This window comes from Mugil cephalus, chromosome 16, assembly GCF_022458985.1.
Source record: "Mugil cephalus isolate CIBA_MC_2020 chromosome 16, CIBA_Mcephalus_1.1, whole genome shotgun sequence".
Taxonomy (NCBI): Eukaryota; Metazoa; Chordata; class Actinopteri; order Mugiliformes; family Mugilidae; genus Mugil; species Mugil cephalus.
In genome coordinates, this window is record NC_061785.1 from 4,939,728 (window position 1) to 4,960,161 (window position 20,434).

General features: G+C 41.4%; 1 protein-coding gene across 1 annotated transcript in view; it reads right to left on the minus strand.

Moving 5' to 3' along the window:
* Nucleotides 1–17,360, minus strand: part of LOC125022939 (rho-related GTP-binding protein RhoN-like) — a 35,932-nt gene extending 18,572 nt beyond the window's left edge. The window contains exons 1-2 of the mRNA XM_047609942.1: nt 17,034–17,360; nt 15,726–15,813 (exon numbers count right to left, since the gene is read on the minus strand). Of these exons, the coding sequence (XP_047465898.1) occupies nt 15,726–15,813; nt 17,034–17,138 (193 nt within the window). The 5' untranslated portion in view covers nt 17,139–17,360. The remainder of the gene's footprint in view (nt 1–15,725; nt 15,814–17,033) is intronic.
* Between the last annotated feature and the right edge of the window lie 3,074 nt (nt 17,361–20,434).

The window sequence follows — 20,434 nt, forward strand, 5'->3', positions numbered from 1 at the left end:
GTTTAGAAAAGGAGTCCTTGAAAAGTATAAGAAAGAGGAGGAGGAGGGCAAAAAGGGGAAATGAGAATTCGCTTGCTTGAGAAAGGAGAAGGTCTGTAAGAGATTAACTTAATGTTTTTGTTGTTTTCGCTTTTATTGTTTTGGTTACATATTTGTGATGAATGGGGTTGGGAAATAGATAAGCTCTGCTTCTTCCATCCTTATTTCACACCAAGCTGGTTGTCCTGTTTGCTGCTGTAATGTCCATGTTGTGTCCTTGTCTGATTGGTTTGGAAATAAACTACTTGAATTATGTAGAAGGTACGAACGTGATGTCACAGCCAAGCGGCATCTCCATGGTTACGGCCAATGAGTGGTAAAAAGTGAGAGTTGAACGTGGAGATTAACAGCATTAGTTTGAATCATAGGATTTAATAGCGTCTAAACTGTAAAATTAATTAAATGAAAAAAGTAAATGGATCGCTGCATTAGAAAGAAACAACTGGAATCCAGACACAGAAACCTGGTGTTGTGGTTCACATTTAGTGTCAGGTCATATTAATTTATGCTGTATTTATTCGATGGAGTCAAACCTTAAGTTACCTCTTAAGTTACGTTCTGGAGGGCTGTCAGATACGTTTGTGGATGTTGTTGTTTTGGCGTAGTTGCGGCCGACAGTAACTATTTCAGCTCCAACAACAAATAGCAATGAAACAATAAACTTCTCTTTTCTCTGTTCTCTGTTATTCTGATGGGTCCCTCCATATGAGCTTAATAAGCTTTTTTTTCTCTGTTGAAAGGGAGTTTTTCATTTGCCACTGTTGCCTCCAGGCTTCCTCTGGGGGTTTCAGCCCAGATTTTGCAAAGCGTCTTGAGACAATTTGTGTTGTTTTTGACGCCACATGAATAAATCTGCACTAGAACTAGTCACAAAAAGTCCAGTTGAGACCTTTTTTTATGTTTCTCTGCTGGTCGTCCTATGATTAACAACATATTAAACAATAAACATCCTATTTGGATTATTTATTGTTTTATAGGTTAATGTTTTTATCAGTGCATCATACACCAATCAGCCAAAACATTATGACCACAGACAGGAGAAGTAAATAACACCCGGGAAACTTTTGGACCTGACATTCATTCATGTGGATGTTACTTAGACATGTTGCACCCACCTAGACCAGACCAGACCAGACCAGACCCCCCCCCACCCCAACCTCCATAGCAATGACACTCCTTGATGGCAGCAGGATACAGCCCCCTGCCCCCACCCATGTCCATCCAACTGATTAGGAGCCACGTAATGTTAGGAAGGTGGTCATAATGTTATGCCTGATCGCTGTACTGAGCCTTTACCAGAACATAAAACGAGCCAAAACCATCTCGAACAATAGTTGAAATGATTTCTGATCGTCAGACTTTTGTGTCTGCAGCAAAACTCATGAAACGCTCTCAAATCTTGTGCTTTAATTTAAAATAAATGATGAATCTGCATAAATTATATTCTGCCTTCACTCCTTTTTTTTTTTTAAGCTTTTGGGAAAAAGTTATTATAGTTTCTTTTTTTTTTTCTTTCTTTCGAGCCAAAGAGTAGGAACAATACAAACCTAAAATATTTATTTAGTTCTCAGCTGTGTGTGTTTATACTGCAGAGGAAAAGTTTACAGGAGCACGAGCTTTTTTATGAAGCAGATATTCCCTCGGTGAGCTTCCTTTAACGAGCCCCACCAGGCAGGTTCCTTAATTATGAAATGAAGCGAGGCATATTATCTGCTCCCTGTTAAATATGCTAAATCTTGTTAGTGATTTTTTTTTTTTTTTAAAAGCTCAGGAGATATCTCCTCTTTCTCATTTTGTCTGAACCTGTAAAACTAATTATTAGGCATCCTCCGCTCTATTTTTTATTTTTTTTTTTCCCGAACGGTTAATCAAGCTCAAAGCTGTAAAGAGACAGATAAGAGAAGAAATCTGACTCGTCGGATCTCTCAGGTATTCACACACACACACACACACACACACACCTTGAGATGTTTGCACAGGAAATCGTTATTAATTCTCTCTTATGACACTTTTCTCTGCTTCCATCGCAGCCCGGAAACGTTCATTAATATTAAAACCCCGTTTGTCCTCGTCATGTCCTTCTAACGGAAACAGTGCTGCTTTTTTTTTAGTTTCCATCCGAAGTTTAAAGTCCCCGAAACGCATCAGCAAAAATCAAAAAGCTGTCGATAAAGCAAACTGCTGCCGCGGGAAAGGTGCAGACAGTGTATTTTTTAGTCAAATTTAAAAAAAAAAAAACAAATGCTTGATAATTGCAGCTGACCGCACAAATAAAGACTCTGAAACACCCTGCGGAGGCTGTGTTCTCTGCTCTGTACATGAGGAGGCGGTTATTGATGTTTAATTATAAGTTCTCCCACTGTGTTTATCATTTAAATTAAACAAGTCGTCTATTTAGTTGGAAAATAATTCAATTTCTTGCATATGTTTTCTTTTTTTTTAATTCCACTTGTTCATTTTTCAGTGTAAACGTGGCTGTTTGCTTATTTGACAGATACGTGATGTTTCACTTCCTTAGTTTAAATGGAGATTAATATCTAACAGTCAAAAAAAGTCAACAGGTCCAGACCTAAGGTAGTTTTCCGTCTTTGCAAGGGTCGGAATAAAGCGTTATTTTAGAAATGACCGATCAGCCACAACATTAAAACCACTGTTATTTATCTCTTAAATCATTTAGTTTTATCTATTTATTGACCAGTGATTCCTCTGCGTTCTTTGGCCTTTTACTTGCTCCATTCTGCTTTTTCTTTATTCTACTTTTATCTGTCCTTATTGTATGTGTATTACGTAATAGTATGCAATCCAGTAGCCATCATGACCCTGTTACTCAGACATGTAGCACCCACCCGATAGTAATGACCCTCCTTGATGGTTAACAGCAGCCAACCCCAGCAGGATGCAAGAAGGTGGTCATAATGTTACGCCTGATCTGCGTGAATAATGCATAATATAAATGTCGTACATTTTCTTCTTTTCTTTGTGGCTGCAGAGTTTTCAATATCCTGAGGCGAAGGGCAGGTTAAAATTCATATTATATGTGTGCGTATGAATTTTAAATTTTTTTTTTGGGGGTCTGAATGTTGAATCGCGGCTGCACAGAAGAACATAAGGCTGAGCCCAGAGCTGACAGCATATAAAATCACACGAGGGGCCGGGAGGTTTTAATGTGAATGGGAGAGGCCCAGATGCCAGCCTGTTCCCTCTGTCATTAATGTTAAGGACTCTTGCAGGATTAGTGCTGATTTCAAGCAAAACCGTCCTCACTGCGAGTTAGAAATATAACCCGACATAAAGTCGGTAACACATTTGAATCTCAGCCCCGTGAAACCCCCTCGTCCAGTTGTTGTTGTCGCTGAGACGATCTCGGGTGCTGCTGCAAATCAAAATCTGCCGTCGCGTTGTTTGACAGGCACATTGTGCAAAGATGTGTTTGCATTTTGATGGAAGCAGCCAGCGAGCACCGGCATCGCTCGGTCCTCCCTCCTCCGTTGCTGCTTTTCCAGGCCATTGTTTGCCATTCAAGCAGAGAAGTATGCATGACAATAAGTAGCGACTCTGGTCGCGCGGATCCTAAAATAAGATCACTCTCGGCGTGTCAGGGCTCACACAACCGTGAATTTGAGTCACACGTCGACTGAAACAAGTCATTCACCGGCGTTATTAAGTCGTGGTTATTAACTCGAGACAGTTTAACACGTTGTCTTTCCTGTCATAACAGACCAGAGCGATTCTCTCTTAAACGTGTGAAGAGGGGGGTTTAACGGACGGACTGGTTAGAATAAGACTAATCAGACTGTAATTATACGGAAGGTTATCGTATTTATAACAATGGGGGACTAAAAAAAAAAAAAAAAAAGAGTTTGTATGGTTGTCATGGAGACGGCTGATTTTCCCACCTGTTATAGATCATAAACCGAAGTTCCATACGTAGGTCGTGTGAGGACCTCTAAGCCGTCTCCATGGCAACTGAGTAAACTTCACCTGCTGACGTACCCAGAAATCTAATTGATGGGAGATTAATTATTATACTTCTGTAATAATAGAAGCAGCAGAGAGTGTGATATTTAAAACTTCTAGTCCTTAACAATAAATTAATACGTCCCACTATAAAACTACTGATTCTTCTGGTGCGTCATCGGTCTCTGGCAAAGGTCCTCTCACTTCCTAGTTTGTAATACTGATGTTCGATGCCACCGATTTCCTTTCAGATCCGATACGGAGTGAAATTCAGGCTGGTATCATCGATACTGATCTGATACTTTGTGTAAATACTAATGTGTAAAGTATTGTATTTCAAATCATAGCTTCATAAAGAAAACAAGACATCAGTTATTTATTTATTTTAAACTCTGAAGTACATTGAGGTTAGTGGCCTCGTTTGCTTTATAGCCGAGCTGATACAACAACAGAAAAACCGAAACAGAGACACAACCATACAAAATGTATCAAAATTATTTTTTAAACACTAAAGACCATGAAAATAACGTGTTGTTTAACTATTAAGAACTACTATAAAACTTGTATCTTAATTGTGACCCTGTTCTCTCCTCTTCTGTCCTCCTCATCATAAACGCCTCATATTCTGTGTTGTGGTTTAACCTGAGATGTTTCACAAGGTTTGTTGTGTTGCCACAACTCAAATAGTTTAGTTACTTTCCACTTCAAATGATTTGAGAGTCGATTTTAGAGCTTAAACACCTTGTATCGGAAGTATCGATATTTCAGTATTGATGCGCGTCACTAAAATGTGATAATCTCTAAGGACTTTAAAATTTACGTCATATTTCATTTTTAACTTTTAATCTCTCGTCTCACTAATCATCCAGTAACGTTCAATCCCGAAAGCGTTAAAACAAACTCTCTCTGAAGAACCAGGTCAGATTGGAAGACGACAGCTTTGCTTTGCAGATGCAGCGAGACATTAGTCTGCATGGAATGAACGCAAGTAATCAGGTTTACATGGTGCAATTTTTGTCCATTGGTTTAATAATAAGTCTGTGATTTAATGCCCAGGTAAGGACCGGAAAGGTAATGAAATGTTATTATAAACGACGGACCGTTGGTGTTACTGTGAACTGTTTCCATCACCTGATCCTGTCTTGTGAATATTTATTGTGACATTATGTTTCAGACCAGCGAACAAAAACATATTTTTATATTTATATAGTGTCAGTATGCAGCAGAAACATCTTCACCTCCTCCCGCCCTAAAAGTGATGACTGAGGTGTTGGGGGTTGTAGTCATACCTACGTCTTGCATTATAGATGAGGGATAGAGAGGGTCTTAAGTGGATGGGTGCCCCCCCCCCCCTCCAGTTGTCTCTGTAAACAAAGTGCACTACAAAAACTAATTACTTGGTTTTCGATCACAACTGAGCCGTTTTAACTTCGCCATAAATGTTAGGGAGGAAGGAAGTTATAGAGCTGAAGCAGATTCTTACGAGCTCCTCGCTTTTATTAACAAGTTTTACCAGATTCAAAGGTGCTTTATTCAGGACATGATTTTTAAAGGTTATCAAACACATGCCGGGGGTCTTCAGCTCATCTCAACATACACTCGTATTTTTTGAATAAACCAACTGGAGGTCGACTGATCAGCTTGATTCAGAAGAGGTTTGCTTTGTATGATAGTGTTTTAGCTTCTTAGCCTCCCAGCTAACGGCAGCTCTTCTGGTTTTTCTTTTTGAATGAGGGGAAAATCCCTCATTCCCCTGCTGGCATGAAGAGTTATTTCCTGTTTGCTTTTCCTTCTTGTGCTGTGACGCTTTTAGTCTCGTGTCAACGTGTCGATCACGTGACAATAACAACATGGCCGCCTCCTAGAAGAAGACAGGTGAGGAGTCCAGTGGGTCGTTGCAGCAAACTAACAGCTGTATTTCACTAAAGATGAAGCCCATACTACCGTGACAAGTCTTTAAATACAACTAAAGTACGACTGCAATGCATCTGAAAAGACATGCGCTAACGCTAGCAGAGGAATGGTCCAAATCCATTCACAACGTCCTGTGACTGCACAACAACTATTTGATAAAATTATTAGACCTTTATCTGCAGAGAAACACCTGCTACACTATCCCATCTAACAACATGCTGTGTTGTACTATTAAACGCTACTGATGGTGCTGAGCTGCTGCATGTTTTTATACAGGCTATACATATCTGCACCTCACAGTATGTAGCACATGACCTGTCTCTACTCAGCCTTTATATTCAGGTCAAGAATATAGACTTCGTTGTTGCAAAGCATTACTTTCCTAGATCAGAGACGAGTTTGACTTCCGTCACAGCACAGAAGCTGAAGTTGTGCGACCTCTAGTTGACCGTTTGCTGTAGTCTTTGCAGCGTGTGTGTTCGAGTGCATCCCTTTTTGGCCCAGACACAGGCGAGGTCGCCACATTCGCCCTTCGCTGCTGGTAGTTCTTTGTTGTGCCAAACTCTTTCATGTGAATGAGAGAAGAAGCCTCTTTGTGTACCGCTACGATAGCACCAAAATCCAGGGCATTCATTATTGTGAACGCGAATGTTTACAACTTGAAAGGGGACACAAAAAAAAAAAAGGCAGTAAATCTGAGAATATTAATGAAAATGAAGAAGCAAGGCCTTTATAATGTAGACTGAAGCTATTCCTTGTCAGCAAAGGAACAAAGAAATACAACTAACAATGAGAAAGTTGCTGTAGCTGACAAGGATATTTAATGTGCCAGTAATTCTGCAAAAAGAAATCTTAAAAAAAAAACAATAAATCAATGTTTTTGTGCCTCTGATGAGTGGAAGGTCAACTCTAAAAGGTAGACTTCCTGTGTGCACTTTGAGTCTCAGACTGCTCAGTTTCACATGCACCGGAGGAGGGAGGGTGGGGGGGTGGAAAGACAGACCTCGAGTCCACTGGGACTAGGAGAGGAGACGCATCCAGGCCATTGATTTTCAATGTACCCTCGGCCTCTTAATGGACCGAATGAGCAGAAGAGAATCCGACCACGTTGAGTGAAGCGCAGGCTCGCAACCCTGGAAACCTACCGACGCTGGTTTAATCCCCGCTCGCCGCACTTTGCTCCCGTAGACGAGTCTGAAATGGCACTCGAACCGCTGAGCACTCCACTTCGACTCCCTCCATCTCTTCGCCGGCTCTATTTATATATTTCCCCCCCCTCCCCTCCACTCGTGTAACCTCTTACAGCGCTTACTCATGCGCAAACAGACACACACACCTCCGCACGTGGACTAAAAAACCCCCAGTTCCCCCCTGATATCTGCACTCCCGTTCCAAAAAAGCCTGCGAGATGCTTCGGCCAAACACCGAGCTCCCTTTCCGTCACGGAGCCAGTGCCGCTCACTCACTCACTCACACATCTGGGTAGTGCTTTCAAGGAGTCGACGTGTAATTGGGGTCATAAAAGCTGCTCATGAATGAATGATGGATTGTTGAAGCAATCTCTGCCTCAGACACTCTGCTGACCTGGCATGGATGCATGGAACCGAAGTGATACCAGAGATATTTGCAAAGCGGGTAAACATCCGCGTGTGTGTATGTGTTTGTGTGCTCAGACGTGTTGAGACATGTGTCCACTGGCCCTTCGAGGACGTAACGCAGGAAATTCAGGTATAAATTTTTTTGAAGCGAATGCCGCCCTGGAGGACGTGACCTCAGCGCGTTCCTTTGCTGCTTCATTCCTACGAGGTGTGACATTGCAGGTGGTTGAGCCGGTTGTTTCATTGACTCTTACCTCACACTTTCACACGCTCGCCTGAAAACAAAAAAAAAAAACACCCTCTAAAGTCTGGAGGCAGCGACAGAGCAAATCCCAGTTTGAAATGATCAGTATATAACCTGTAGGCAGATTGCTGGCGTCAGAAATGAGCTTTTATGGCAAACAGCTGCTTATTTACACTTCGAGCTGACATCAGAGCAACATTAGCATTTATTTGGAGCCCAGCATCCACTTTCCTTGTGACTGTGTTTGGCTCTCTGTCATTTCCTGAGGAAAAACATCTGGCTCTCCAGCCGCTAAAACGCTCCACTTTGTTCACCTGATAGTCACTAAATGCGTCTGTGTTTCACTTGGTGCCGGGCAAATGGCTGTGCAGCGGGATTATTCATTTATTTATTTTTTTTTTTCAGTCGTCTGATGCGACAGAAAATGATGATTTATGGGACAAAGGCTGTGTCTATAATGGTAAATGTTGAAACGCTGGCGAGATGAACCGTGGAGTTTGGTTTTGTCAATATTCTTTCATATAAAATAATCACGTGAGACTGTGTGATTGTATCTATCCGCTTCCTTGTCTTGAAAACAAACTCAGTGCTTCCTCTATGTTGCTTTGCACAATAAAGAAACTTGTTGCACCACGTCTACACTTTCATGCTTGACATATACACTGATCAGGCATAACATTATAACCACCTTTCTAATACTGTGTAGATTCTAATACTGTCAAATCATATTTTACTCATTTTTTTAGAGTTTGGAACCTAATTTTCACATATTTTGTGTGATTGTGTCTCTGTTTGTTTGTTTTTTTCTGTTGTTGTATTAGCTCGGCTATGTAGTAAATGAGGCCAATATACTTTAAAATAAATAAACAAATAACTCTGACGTCTTGCATTTTTTATGAAGCTATACAAATAGAAATATTTATAATTTTAAGGTTTAACAGATACATTACGGTGTATTTACACAAAGTATTGGTATCGGATCGATATCACCGATACCGTATCGAATATACTAGTATCTGGCAACAGGATATTGTTAGTGGGGGGGGCCTTTGGGTTTGAACGGGTTGAGCGGAGGGGTCTCTGTGGATCATCCCAAAGATACTTGGATCAGTTGAGGTCAACACCTTGTTCTGTTCTTCATGTCTAAGTTACATCCAGGTCCAAACGTTTACCAGCAAAACACTGAATTATCACAAGACGGTTTAAATGTTATTCACTTCTCCTGTCAGTGGTCATAATGTTGTGGCTGTTCGGTGTATGTCGATCAAAATATCTCACAACTTGATTCCTTGTCTCAAACGGTTGCTTCCTTGTTTTAAAAATAGACTCTCTCCTGATTCCTTCGCCCAATAAAAACCTGCTAGACGACGTCCGCATTTCCATTCATGACGAGGTGAATCAGGACAAAGTCTGATTGAGTTTGACATTGTAACATGATGTTGAAGGGGAAAAAAGGGAGGTGATTTTTAGCCATATTCATAATTAGCACCAGTCGTTTCATTCAGGATGTAAAGGTCGTTGGTATTAATCTGATTTATGATCTATTTAACACTGGGACAAATTGTTTGATAATTCACTTGCACAAAAAAGACTTTTCTTTGGGTTCAAGTCGGAGCTGTTAAGATTGTAGCCAACGAGCCACGGAGGGCGCTTATACAAACTGTTATTGGTTTCTGGATGGTCGGCTACACACATGAGTGAGTGGTGCAGTTCCACCTAAAGAGTCTTTAAAGAAATGTGGTGTCTGGATTGTCAGGATGCACCAACGAAGGGAGTTTTTCTTTTTTAGACAAAATGAGAAAAAAAGATTGAGTGAGAAGCAAGGAAGGGGGGTGGGGGGGTGCCTAAAGATGGATGGAGAGACAGACAAAGAAAGCGCAAGCTAAGCTAATCAAGTGCAAAAGTGCTGAGAGGGCATTGCCCCAATACAGTGGGACTCTTGACCTTGACTCGGTTTGAAACTGAGACAGAGAGGCAGCTACAGCCGGAGGGGGTGTTAGGAAGAATGGATGAAATTAAAGAAAACTGCAGAGAAGGGCAAAGAGAGACATATAAATGGTGTTGTGGCAAATTAGGTCTTTTTTTTTTCTTTTCTGTTTTTTGACGAATAACAAGATTCTGCCAACACGAGTTGCTGCATCATTGAAAACCAACCGTGCTTTTTTTTTTTAGAAATATCGATATGGCAATATATCGCGATATTTAATCTTCTGATACGATATCGATTTTAAAAGAAAAAGTCATGTTTTGATCCTGAACGACTTCTGAAATGGATCATTTGGATTAATATTGTTTTTTGACTCAGTTTATCCAATAGATTATCACTGTCATCTGATTTTCACATATACAACTTGTATTTTTAAATCATTTTGCGTTCAATATTAAGCTATCCCTTATCACTTTACTAAAATATGTAATGTGTATTTAAAGAAATTTAAATTTGTGGGGGGAAATAACATAAATATACATAAAAAATGTCCAATCAATCAAAGATTCTTGACTCAAGTGTCATGTTACGTATCGTGAAGTCCTTGCCAATACCCACTCCTAGTTTAATGGTGATATGAGCCAACAGTTGTCTTTTGACGACTCCACAAGGTCCATAGAAAGTTAATTACTGCAGAAACTAATATGTAAACACTGACTAAACCAAAGAGGGCTAGTTTGATTCAGAGGCAATTATTATTCCTTTGTCGTGCCAGAGCCATAGGGATTAACTTTGACGTGGGTGTACCTGGTGGTTGTACGTCACCTCCAGAAGGTTTAAACCACAGTTGACTCACTGCTGATTGGTAAATTCCACTAATAAAAGAATAAAAGTAGACATTTAAGGTGTCTGATTCTCTAGTCTAGCCAGAAGTGTCTGTGTGGGTCCTGAAATACGACAAACAAAAAGACGTCGGCTCGCGGCTCCGATTGCATTCTTGCGTTTCGAGTTTCTGGTTGAATAAAGTCTAGCGAACGGGACGGGCAGTCGAGGCCTAGATATCTGTTGTTAGGTACTGAATGTGCTTGCGCAGACATTAGCCCCAGAAAATCCTTAGACAGCGAGGGATTAAAGCAGAGGTGTCAAAACGTACGGTCAAAACTGACCTGCAAGAGGGTTTAAGACTAAGACTATTATTCAGGTCATGTAGAGAACCACAGCAACTGTTAGTGTTGGTCTGCACCCTCCTCGTGTAAGTAACTTCTTTTTTAAATGTACTTTTATGGGATTATAGGTCGATGGTGTATTTCTGGTGCCGTCTTTTTTGCAGACGTTCTGTTTGTTTTTAACTTGGAGGAGCTCATTAGTCAGGGCTTGTGTTGTTTGGCTCGACCACATGGCTTCAGTCCTTCTCCAGTGTTTATGTCTCAGTTATGTTGTGGTGTTAAAATAAATGTGTTTAAAGTTTTTCTTCTTCTCTGACTCACCACTTCCCCTCGCGTTCATCCCTACATTCCCCCCTACGGATGTTACGCGTGAACCCGTATGGCACAAAATAACTCAATGGTTTCTTCCTCGATGCAGCGCTCTCCCTTATTTTTTAGTTTTTAGCCAATATGAATTAGGAAGCTAACTACTTAGCTTAATAGAGTTTTTCTGTGTTTTTCTGCACAGTATTGTACCAAGTCAACCAGGTGTCAAAAGCCATAGTGAGGACAGATGATCTAAACGTCTAAAACTAATTTGGTGTTGAACATATTGGTGTTCAAACATTTTCTACTGGTTGAGAGAGGAATTAATGCAGTAGATTGACTAATGATGGACTATTTTACTGTGATGATGAGTAAATATTGTAGAATAATCCCACACTAGTAGTAAAACAGGTTTACACGGCCCCATTAGCACTGCAACTTTAGCCTGACAACAGCTGCAAAAAGTGTTTCTTTTTTGGTTTTTCTGTGTCTTTAGAGTTTTTTTTCCAGTTCCACTGCTTAATTTTTTCACCTTTCCATCTTCACCACACCTCACAGTGACACAGTCACTATTTTTCATCTGAACAGTCGTTTTACAGACGTGTGACATGAGCAGAACGATGCAAACATCATGTGACTGATCAAATATAGAGGTCTCTTGTCTAATCCGACAGTAGTTGCTATTGTTTTTACAGTTTTTTATCATTAAAGCAACAGCTTAATTCGTGAATGTTCGTGGGCTCATATCCACTTTTGCTATTGTGTTGTTTAGTCTTATAGTAGCCGGTCTTCAAGGTTTTCCAGCGGTTCTGAATTTGTTCAATATTTCTGTTTTTTTCTGCCGTCTAAGTGTGCGATAATGTCCAGTTCTTTCACAGTTGTTATTAAAAACAAGCATCTCTGTGCATTTACGTCCAGACAGAGCACGCTCAGACAGGACGGAGCCTTGACTTGGCTTTCGATCAGTTTGGGAAAAGGAATATTCAACCCCCTGTGAAACCGAACGAAATTTCATTCGGTTTGGGCCTCTTTATTCCCAGTGAGGTGTTTACATGGAGCATTTTCATTTGGTTTGAGCTTCTAAATCAACTGTAGTGGGAATATTTGGGAATATTACTCGTGGTGGAGCTACATGCTATGCCGATATATTAATAATTCATATCATAACGAAAAAAATACCGGTATTCGGTAGGAACCGGTAAACCACCCAGTCCTACTTTGAACTACTTTGAACTCATTGCGTCTTGTTACCAACTTGGCTACTTATTATGTCCAAATGACTTAACATAAAACCATTAAGCCTCTGGTTTGTAGACGACTTTCTTTACCTACTGAGCCACGGTCTTTGTTCTTTGTTAAAATAATCCAACCCACAGCTCTAACACCTGCGATATCGACACAATAGCCTCAAAACAAACCTCAAGGCTTTTTCCAAAGTCTAGGATGAGCTTGGCTAACTCGTCTTTGACCTTTGTCGTGACTCACCTGCATCACCACGCGACTGAGACAGACAGAACCAGAAAAGCCGTGACAATGGTTTGAAAGGCTGAGAGAAGAATGAGGGGCTGGTTTAGGCCGGAGGAACATAAAACAAGTTTAACCTACGAGGCTCTGAAGGCAAGAAGAGGCGTCGGGGCGATGAAGAATGGAGGAGACAAGGGGACAAGTGTTTGGTCACACAGCAAGAGCCTGATTAATTAAATCCACCGTTTCTTTCGGCACAACGAGAGGGCAGCTCAGAGGCTGGCATCTTGCCCAACTCCCTCCCGCACCCCCTTGCTCTTCATCTCCTTATCTCCAATTATTAGAATATTCTTCACTCAGGAGCTCCAGCCTCAATATCTGTCAGGGGTTCTTTTATCAAGTCTATTTGAACCCTTTTCTGCAACAGTCTTCTCTAATGTTTGTGCTTTATTGTCTGGGGGACTCGCCAACACTTGCTCCGGTGTCTCTTCCTCTCACAAACTGTGATCGCACAAGGAGAAGTTAATACGAGTGAGAGCACAAGTTCAAACCTCAAGAGAATCGGAGGCTCTGTTACAAGGCTCCTGCACAAGAACACCGGGGTTACCGTAATCTCCGTTGATGTATTAGACGGATACCGCGGGGGGGAACTGTGGTCATACACATGTTTGTGTCGACGCAACCCGTCTCCTGAGACTAAACCCAGAAAATCGAGCAGGAACGGCTCAAGGCACAGCTCCAGTCTTTACTTCACGGAGCGATGAGGAAGGCAGCTCAGGTCAGACACGGATCACCTGCCATAAACCGTACCATTCAACAACTAGACCATATCTTGGGATAGTGATAGTGCAACACAGCTGTGCATTTTAAGCTTTTGATGCGTCACATTGTGGCGTTTAATAAGACACGAGGCTGTTAAAAGGGCATGAAATAAACTACAAACTGCATACTGATAGCACTTTGCATCTTCTTTGTATGTGACAACGCAACCTGTGCAATAGATTCCCAATCACTATCGGCACAATTACCCCTCTGCAAGACTCTACAACCAGGTTTACTCCCAACAGACCAACAACAACACATGTGCAAATATTCCTCCTCATCCACTACTGCACTGTTCTGTATGTAACTACATGTACATACATATGCACTGTCTGCAGCCCTCCCAACTATAGATATATACATATATATGTACACTACAGGCCAAACGTTTGGAAGCAGCTTCAAGTTTCTGTTCACAACACAAAACAGCATGAGTTCTCTGTATTTTGGGATGTATTTAGTGCATGTTCAGACTTTTATTCATATGAACCATTTTCTTCAGTTTACCTTTAGGTGTATTTTGATGTTAGCAGACCATTGCTGAATAAATGTCAGCAATAGAAACAAAGACGTGCTTAGTTTTAGGCTTGAGAAGATTTGCAAGAGTCACAACTTCTGTGCAAAAGTAAAAAAAAAACTATGATCTTGCTTCCAAACTTTTGTTTGTAATGTATCTTTTTTATCTTTTTTCATACTCTTATTTTTGTTCTGTGTAAACGTCTCAACAATGAGGATTTCCCCACTGTGGGATGAATATAAGCTTATCTCATCTCATCTTATAAAACATGCCACTATAAACTAATGATGTAACATTTGCTAGTAGGTGCCACTAGCATTTATGCTAAGCTAAGCTAACTATCTAAATGTCTGTAGCTTCGTATTTATTGAGCGCGAGCTGTAGGAAAACTGCTCTCTTCACGTTTTCTATGCACATATTCTTTTTCTTTAAGCCTGTTCTTTCTATTCACGGGCGTTATTTAAATGTCCGTATATTTGTGTGCGCCTTTAAGCCGGGGGTCTCTGCAAAAATTATGCTCTCATAATGACAATAAAGGCTCTGATTTGATTAAACCATTTGCATAAACCAGACTATTCCTTTGCGCCCCGGTGCTGCCGAGGCTCTTTCATTTTCTTTCTTCTTTACAACGTCCAGAACAACATCACAATATTTCAGATTTACAGCGAAGGGTTTTTAATACGAACACTAATAAATCAGCTATTATTATTGTTGCTTTCATAAATCAGTGAAACTCCACCAATAAATCCAGCCGCCTATGGGTTGCCAGGTCCTCTCTGCAGCTGGTTTATACCCCCCTCCCTCCATAAACCCTCCCAAAGTATTCCTTATTAAAAATGAATACCTGTGTATCATCCACAGGAGCATATAGCAGTAGATTTTATTAATGGCCTCTCAAGAAAAAAAACACCTGTGAGTCAACCTACAGTCCAGTCCAATGACGTCTTAAAGTCCAGAATGGCGCCTGCTTTGCCCAGAGTGATGAATTGAATTTCTGTGTGAGGTGGAGTAAATTACTGTTTTAGTGTCTTAATTGCTAACCACCGAACAGCTCAATGGGAGAAAAGGTGTGTGTGAACCAGCCAGCAGTTGTGTTGCTGTTTAAACACGGCGGAGCGGCCTCGCCCCGCTGCAAAACCCGGCAGGCAGCGCCGGGCCCTCAGCTCAGCAGCTGCAGCTCTTAATCTCCGGCTCGTCTGGCTGGTCCGTCTGTGTGCATGGGTGGAGGTTAATGGAACGTTGTGCATCAAAGCTGCCCGGCGCTTGTGTGGGAACAAGTTTGTGTTATTATGTAAGTGGAAGTGAAAGGGCCCGAGGGCTGACGAGGGGAGAAAGCTGGGCTCTTATCTGGAGACTGACTGGTTTGGAAAATGGCTCTGAATTGCAAAAAAACTACAATTTCGTCAACTCAAATGAACAAACTCGTAAAGCTGCCGCGTTGCATGCGTTACAGGCCGTGACGCCAACTCGCGGGCATGAATCATGCATGAAGAGCTCGCTGTTGCGGCCAGGTGGTGACAGGACTGAGGTTATATAAACACGCGTTCTGCAACCGAGTTCAATTTGTTGGAAACATTAATTTCGCATCATCCTGCCACGCTCGGTGGTGGCTCGCGGTTTTTGGCCCCGAGCCTGGAAGCGGTTGAACGCTCGAAGGATTCTGATGTTGCAGTAACTCCTTGGTGATGCGGCGCACCTCTCACCACCGCCACCGCCGCTGCCACTTGTGCGATAACGGTTTGAGCGCGGGGAGATGAAAGCCAAGTCTTACCTGAAGTGTCCCACATGTTGAGCTCGATCCTCTGTTTCTCGATCTCGAAGCTGGCTGTGTAATTCTCAAACACGGTGGGAACATAGTTCTGAGAAGGAGAATGAGAGGAGTGCGGTTAAAATTAGATGTGCACATTGTGAGACGTTTCCAGAAACACGAACCAGTCGGATTTCCCATTAATTCAAATGGCTGTGGATGTGGAGGATAGTGCAGCAGTGAATGTCAAGAGGCAGGAGACGGTGCTTGTATCCGTGTGAGTGTGTGTGTGAGAGGAAAGAAGATGGAGCCACTTCTTAGCTTTGACCCATTTCCAAATTCAGAAAATTGGGTCAACAAATTTCATTATCTTCGATAGTTCATGAGTTTCTAATGAAAAACAAATTCTCTACAGGATATTTTTGTCACCACTTAAGTTTCTTCACACACACAAAACAACACAGTATTGCTCTTATTTCCTTTTTTATAAAATAGCTGTCTGTTAATTACCCTGGGGCTGCTGATGTACATTAGATGTGTTCTCATCAAATGAGATGATCTATTACAAACTGAATGGATCAACTCTTTCAATAGACAGCGTTTGTTTACTGTCAAACATTACACTCCTTTGGAAAAAAAAATTATTCTTCTCGATTAGTTCAGATGTTTTTAAATCGTTCAGCAGATTATACTTTCTAGAGATAAACTCTTTCTTATGGAATCTAATCTGATCTGTAGCTGCTCATTTTAATCTCCTCGTGTCCACACACAGAGCGTGGAAACACACAGTCTAGACAGACGGAGGGGCAGGCGGTGATTGAATGTCATTTTCTGTCGTTCAGTTCAAACCGGAGAGTTTACGGACCGAGTCGCTCCAGGACACGGACGCGCGCTGTGCGTAAAGGCGCAGAGGGGATGAGTTTACCTGTTGTATCTCGGCGCTGAATGCAGATCTCGTTATTTTTGAATTAGTTTTTTGCAGTTTTACTCAAACAAAGATAATAGATAACAGTATAATAGACAGTATTTCTAAAATATTTTAAAAGCTGAGCAGCATTTCGGTCACATGAGTACAAAAAAACCGCATATTCCCACATCAATAGTCTTTTGGTTTATCTGTCTGTGAAAACTCCCAGTTGTTCGTGTCTTGGTATATTTGAAAATAAAGCCAAAACAAGCCTAGCTGCCTTTGTTTTAGCTTTGTTTATACATCTGTATTAATCCCAGACTACGCGGAGACTTTTGCCGTTTGGGTTCAGGCACTTTACGCATCTGCGCAGCAGCAGCAGCAATCAGAGCCGATGTGTTCATCTTCATCACATGCTGCCTTACCTCTGGGTACGAGTCTTTGGCAAAAACGTGGAGGAGAGCCGTCTTTCCACACTGCGTATCACCGACGACCACGATCTTACAGCGGAGTAATCCCTTGCTCTCCATCGCGCCCCGTGTATCACTGAGTGGCTCCGTGTCGCTGTCTATTTGTCATTTAGGTCCCAGCAGGTAGATTAATGAGGAGCAGACCTAAATGTTCTGAATGTGTCCTATGAAAATTTGATAAATCACTTCGAGTTAAAACTTCAGCTCCTCGATCTGACGTCTGCTGTAGTTTCGGCTACATGCTCTGCGCAACGCTGAGCTCCTCTGCTCCTTCGGCACCGAGGCGCACGGACGATACCCGACAAAAACACGTCATTGACACTGAGCTTCCTGTTTGCTGTTTGTCACAATAAAAGCATCATCGCCCAAGGTCTTCTCGCGCCACTTACAGCTGCTTTAATGTTGAAGGTAAAGTCGCCGGACTTCCGGTTTGTCTCCGTCCAGCTTGGCGCAGCTGCCTCACATGGGGAGGCATCATATCCACCGACTTTTTCACAGCCAGTCACAGCAGATATGTTTGTGTGTCTGTCTTGTTCAAGTCAGCGGAATATGAGACAATGGATGAAGTCGCACATTAGTCACTTTCACTCTATGTATGAATCCATCTAAGCCATGTGAGTTAATGACACAAAGGAGCGCAGGAGGAGACACAACCTCTATATAACACTAATCCAAACCATTATCATCACATCAACTGTAAACAGTGAGTAATAAATAAATTAAAGTAATTAATGTCGCAGTAAGCAACTTTCTCACACTTTGCTTCCAAACGTTCGCACAGACTTTAAAGTTTTCATTTTAAATTGTGGATTAAATGAAGTGTAGTTCAATAAGTATGATGGTTTTTAAATTCTGATATTTACTGGATTACATTTGTCACTCATAATAAGATCAGAGATCTGCTTCAGCGCGTTTAGCGGTAATGCTGACCAGTCTTCTAGCGCCATCTTCTGGTCAAAAGCAAGTAAGGACCCTAATTTCCACAGAGAGTTATCTACACCGTTCAGCCACAACATTAAAACCACTGACATGAGAATCTTGTGGTTGTGAATGTTACTTGGGCATGTGGCACCCACCTAGACCAGACCAGACCAGACCAGACACCCCCCACACACCGTAACAATGACATTGACGACTAAATTCAAATGTGCCACATAAAACGTTCATTCACACAGCTTTTTAAATCTTAAAAACTGCCTGTGGTTTTCTTTTATACTCGCAAGTAATTAGACGGTATGATAATAAATAAATAAATAAATACATAAATGAAATAAAAAGGATGTTTTAAGAAAGTGGTGTAGGATTTTAATCTAATTTTAATTTCAAATGCGTAGTAAGTAGAATAGGACACCAGTAAAGCTTTTATGCATGTATACTCATATGGACTAATACGATCAGCCACAACATTATGACCACTGACAGGAGAAGTAAATAAGGGTTTAAACCATTTTGTCACAATTCAATTTAGGAACTAAAAAAAACAGCGAAGAACAACACAAGGATCCCAAAGTGATCAAGTATGTGTGGGATGATCCACAGAGGCCCCTCCCCTCAAGCAATAGGACCCAAAGACCCCCCACCCCACTAACTACATCCTGTTTCCAGACACCCCAGGACACCATCAGAAGGCCCATGTCCATTCTCTGATGAGTCACAACTGTTTTGGAGGCACAAGAGAGACCTACACAATATTAGGAAGGTGGTCATAATGTTGTGGCTGATCCCTCTTATCAGTTTTGGTCTGTGTCCTTATTGTTGTTGATTTTTAAAGTCATTAATTATCAGTTATTTTTGTTATGTTATGTTAAACTTTGCTATGTTTATTATTATAATCATCATGTGAAGTATAAAACTTCTTGTTATATTTCTATATTAACTGATTGACAATTGACATTTTTAGCGACGTTTTTCCTTTAGGAGTCTGAGTTTAGACTTCTGTTCCACAACACGTGGTGGAAAATGAATGAAACGTGATCATAATTAATGAGCTTCGGAAGATCTGAAGCGATGAGGAGACTAGCAGCCGCTGTAAAGAGGGTGTAAAACCCTTTCAGTGAAAAACTGTGATTACATCTGAGTCTAGAAAACACAAAGGGTCTGAGAGCAGTTTCCACATTCCCCCTCAAAGTTATTCACCGCGGCTGTTTGTTTTCTCATGTTTCCACCAGCTGGGTGGTGTGTGGCGTGGACAGAGGAGAGTGTTTTGACGTGCTGATGATCTATTGGTGTGTGTTTTATATCCGTGTAGACGGACTGAAGGTAGAGAAGGCAGCTCGCGACCTTTCTGCCCTTTTCGGTCGTCTTTCACATCGTGCCTTCGCTTCCTTTCTGACGCATTCAGTCACCGTGATGACACAGAATCGACACGGGTTGGATGTGGATGTGAGAATCTGGGAGCGCACAAACTGTGTGTGGGCATGAGTCACTGTGAAGGAGAGGAGGCTCTGATCTATAATGTAGGAACTGGAAAACCCCCTGTAGAGGAGTCAGAGCGTGCTAACCATGTAGCAACCTATAAACTCAACTTAAAGCTCAACACAAACAAGAAATTTATGAAGGAACCCGGTAGTCGCTGAGACTGCAGGGTTCACTTCACAGTTTGTAAACAGTGTAACGTTTTTTTTGAGGGGCGGGGCTTAGCTGGAGGCAAAATATCTCAAACACTATAGCCTGTAAATGGAGGTTAGCATATTTCAATGGACTGTTTTAGCTGAAATTCTGAAAGCTGAAAGACATTCAGAGACTGAGTGTTATTTTAAAAAGTTGTCTCTGACAGATTGGACTATATTCACCTACACTCTCACTCACTGGATGGATGATTTAACCAAAGGAGGACACAGAGGGGACGAAGTCTGGCCTGTCTTTATCAAGTGAAGCCTCTCCATCAAAGGTATTACAAGAAGTAAGTGGAACCACTGTGGAGGGTAACGTAGCAAATGCAGCGTCACCTGGACACCTCTGAAACACACAACTAGTGTTGCGTTAGCTAGCGGTTAGCATTAATATGTAACAAGAATTCCTCAAATAATGTTTAGCGTAATTTCAGTCACAATTTAGTGTGGTCCATAACATTATCCAGGCTGAAACTGATGATGCATTAGATATTAATCTTACCTGATGTCAAACATGAGGGTTGTCATTGTTGTTGATTGTCTCACTTCAATCCTGTGTTTTAATTGTCAAAGCCAAACCAAAGTTGTCTACAACTGGCAGTGGCTGGTGTGTGAGAAAAAAAAATCCAAGTTAATGTTTTAAAATTTTCGGTTTTAGCACCAAAAATACAGCAATATGACATTTTCATAGTTGAAAGTGGTAGTGTTTGCCTCAAGCTTCCCTCTGTTTTGCCTCCATCTAGC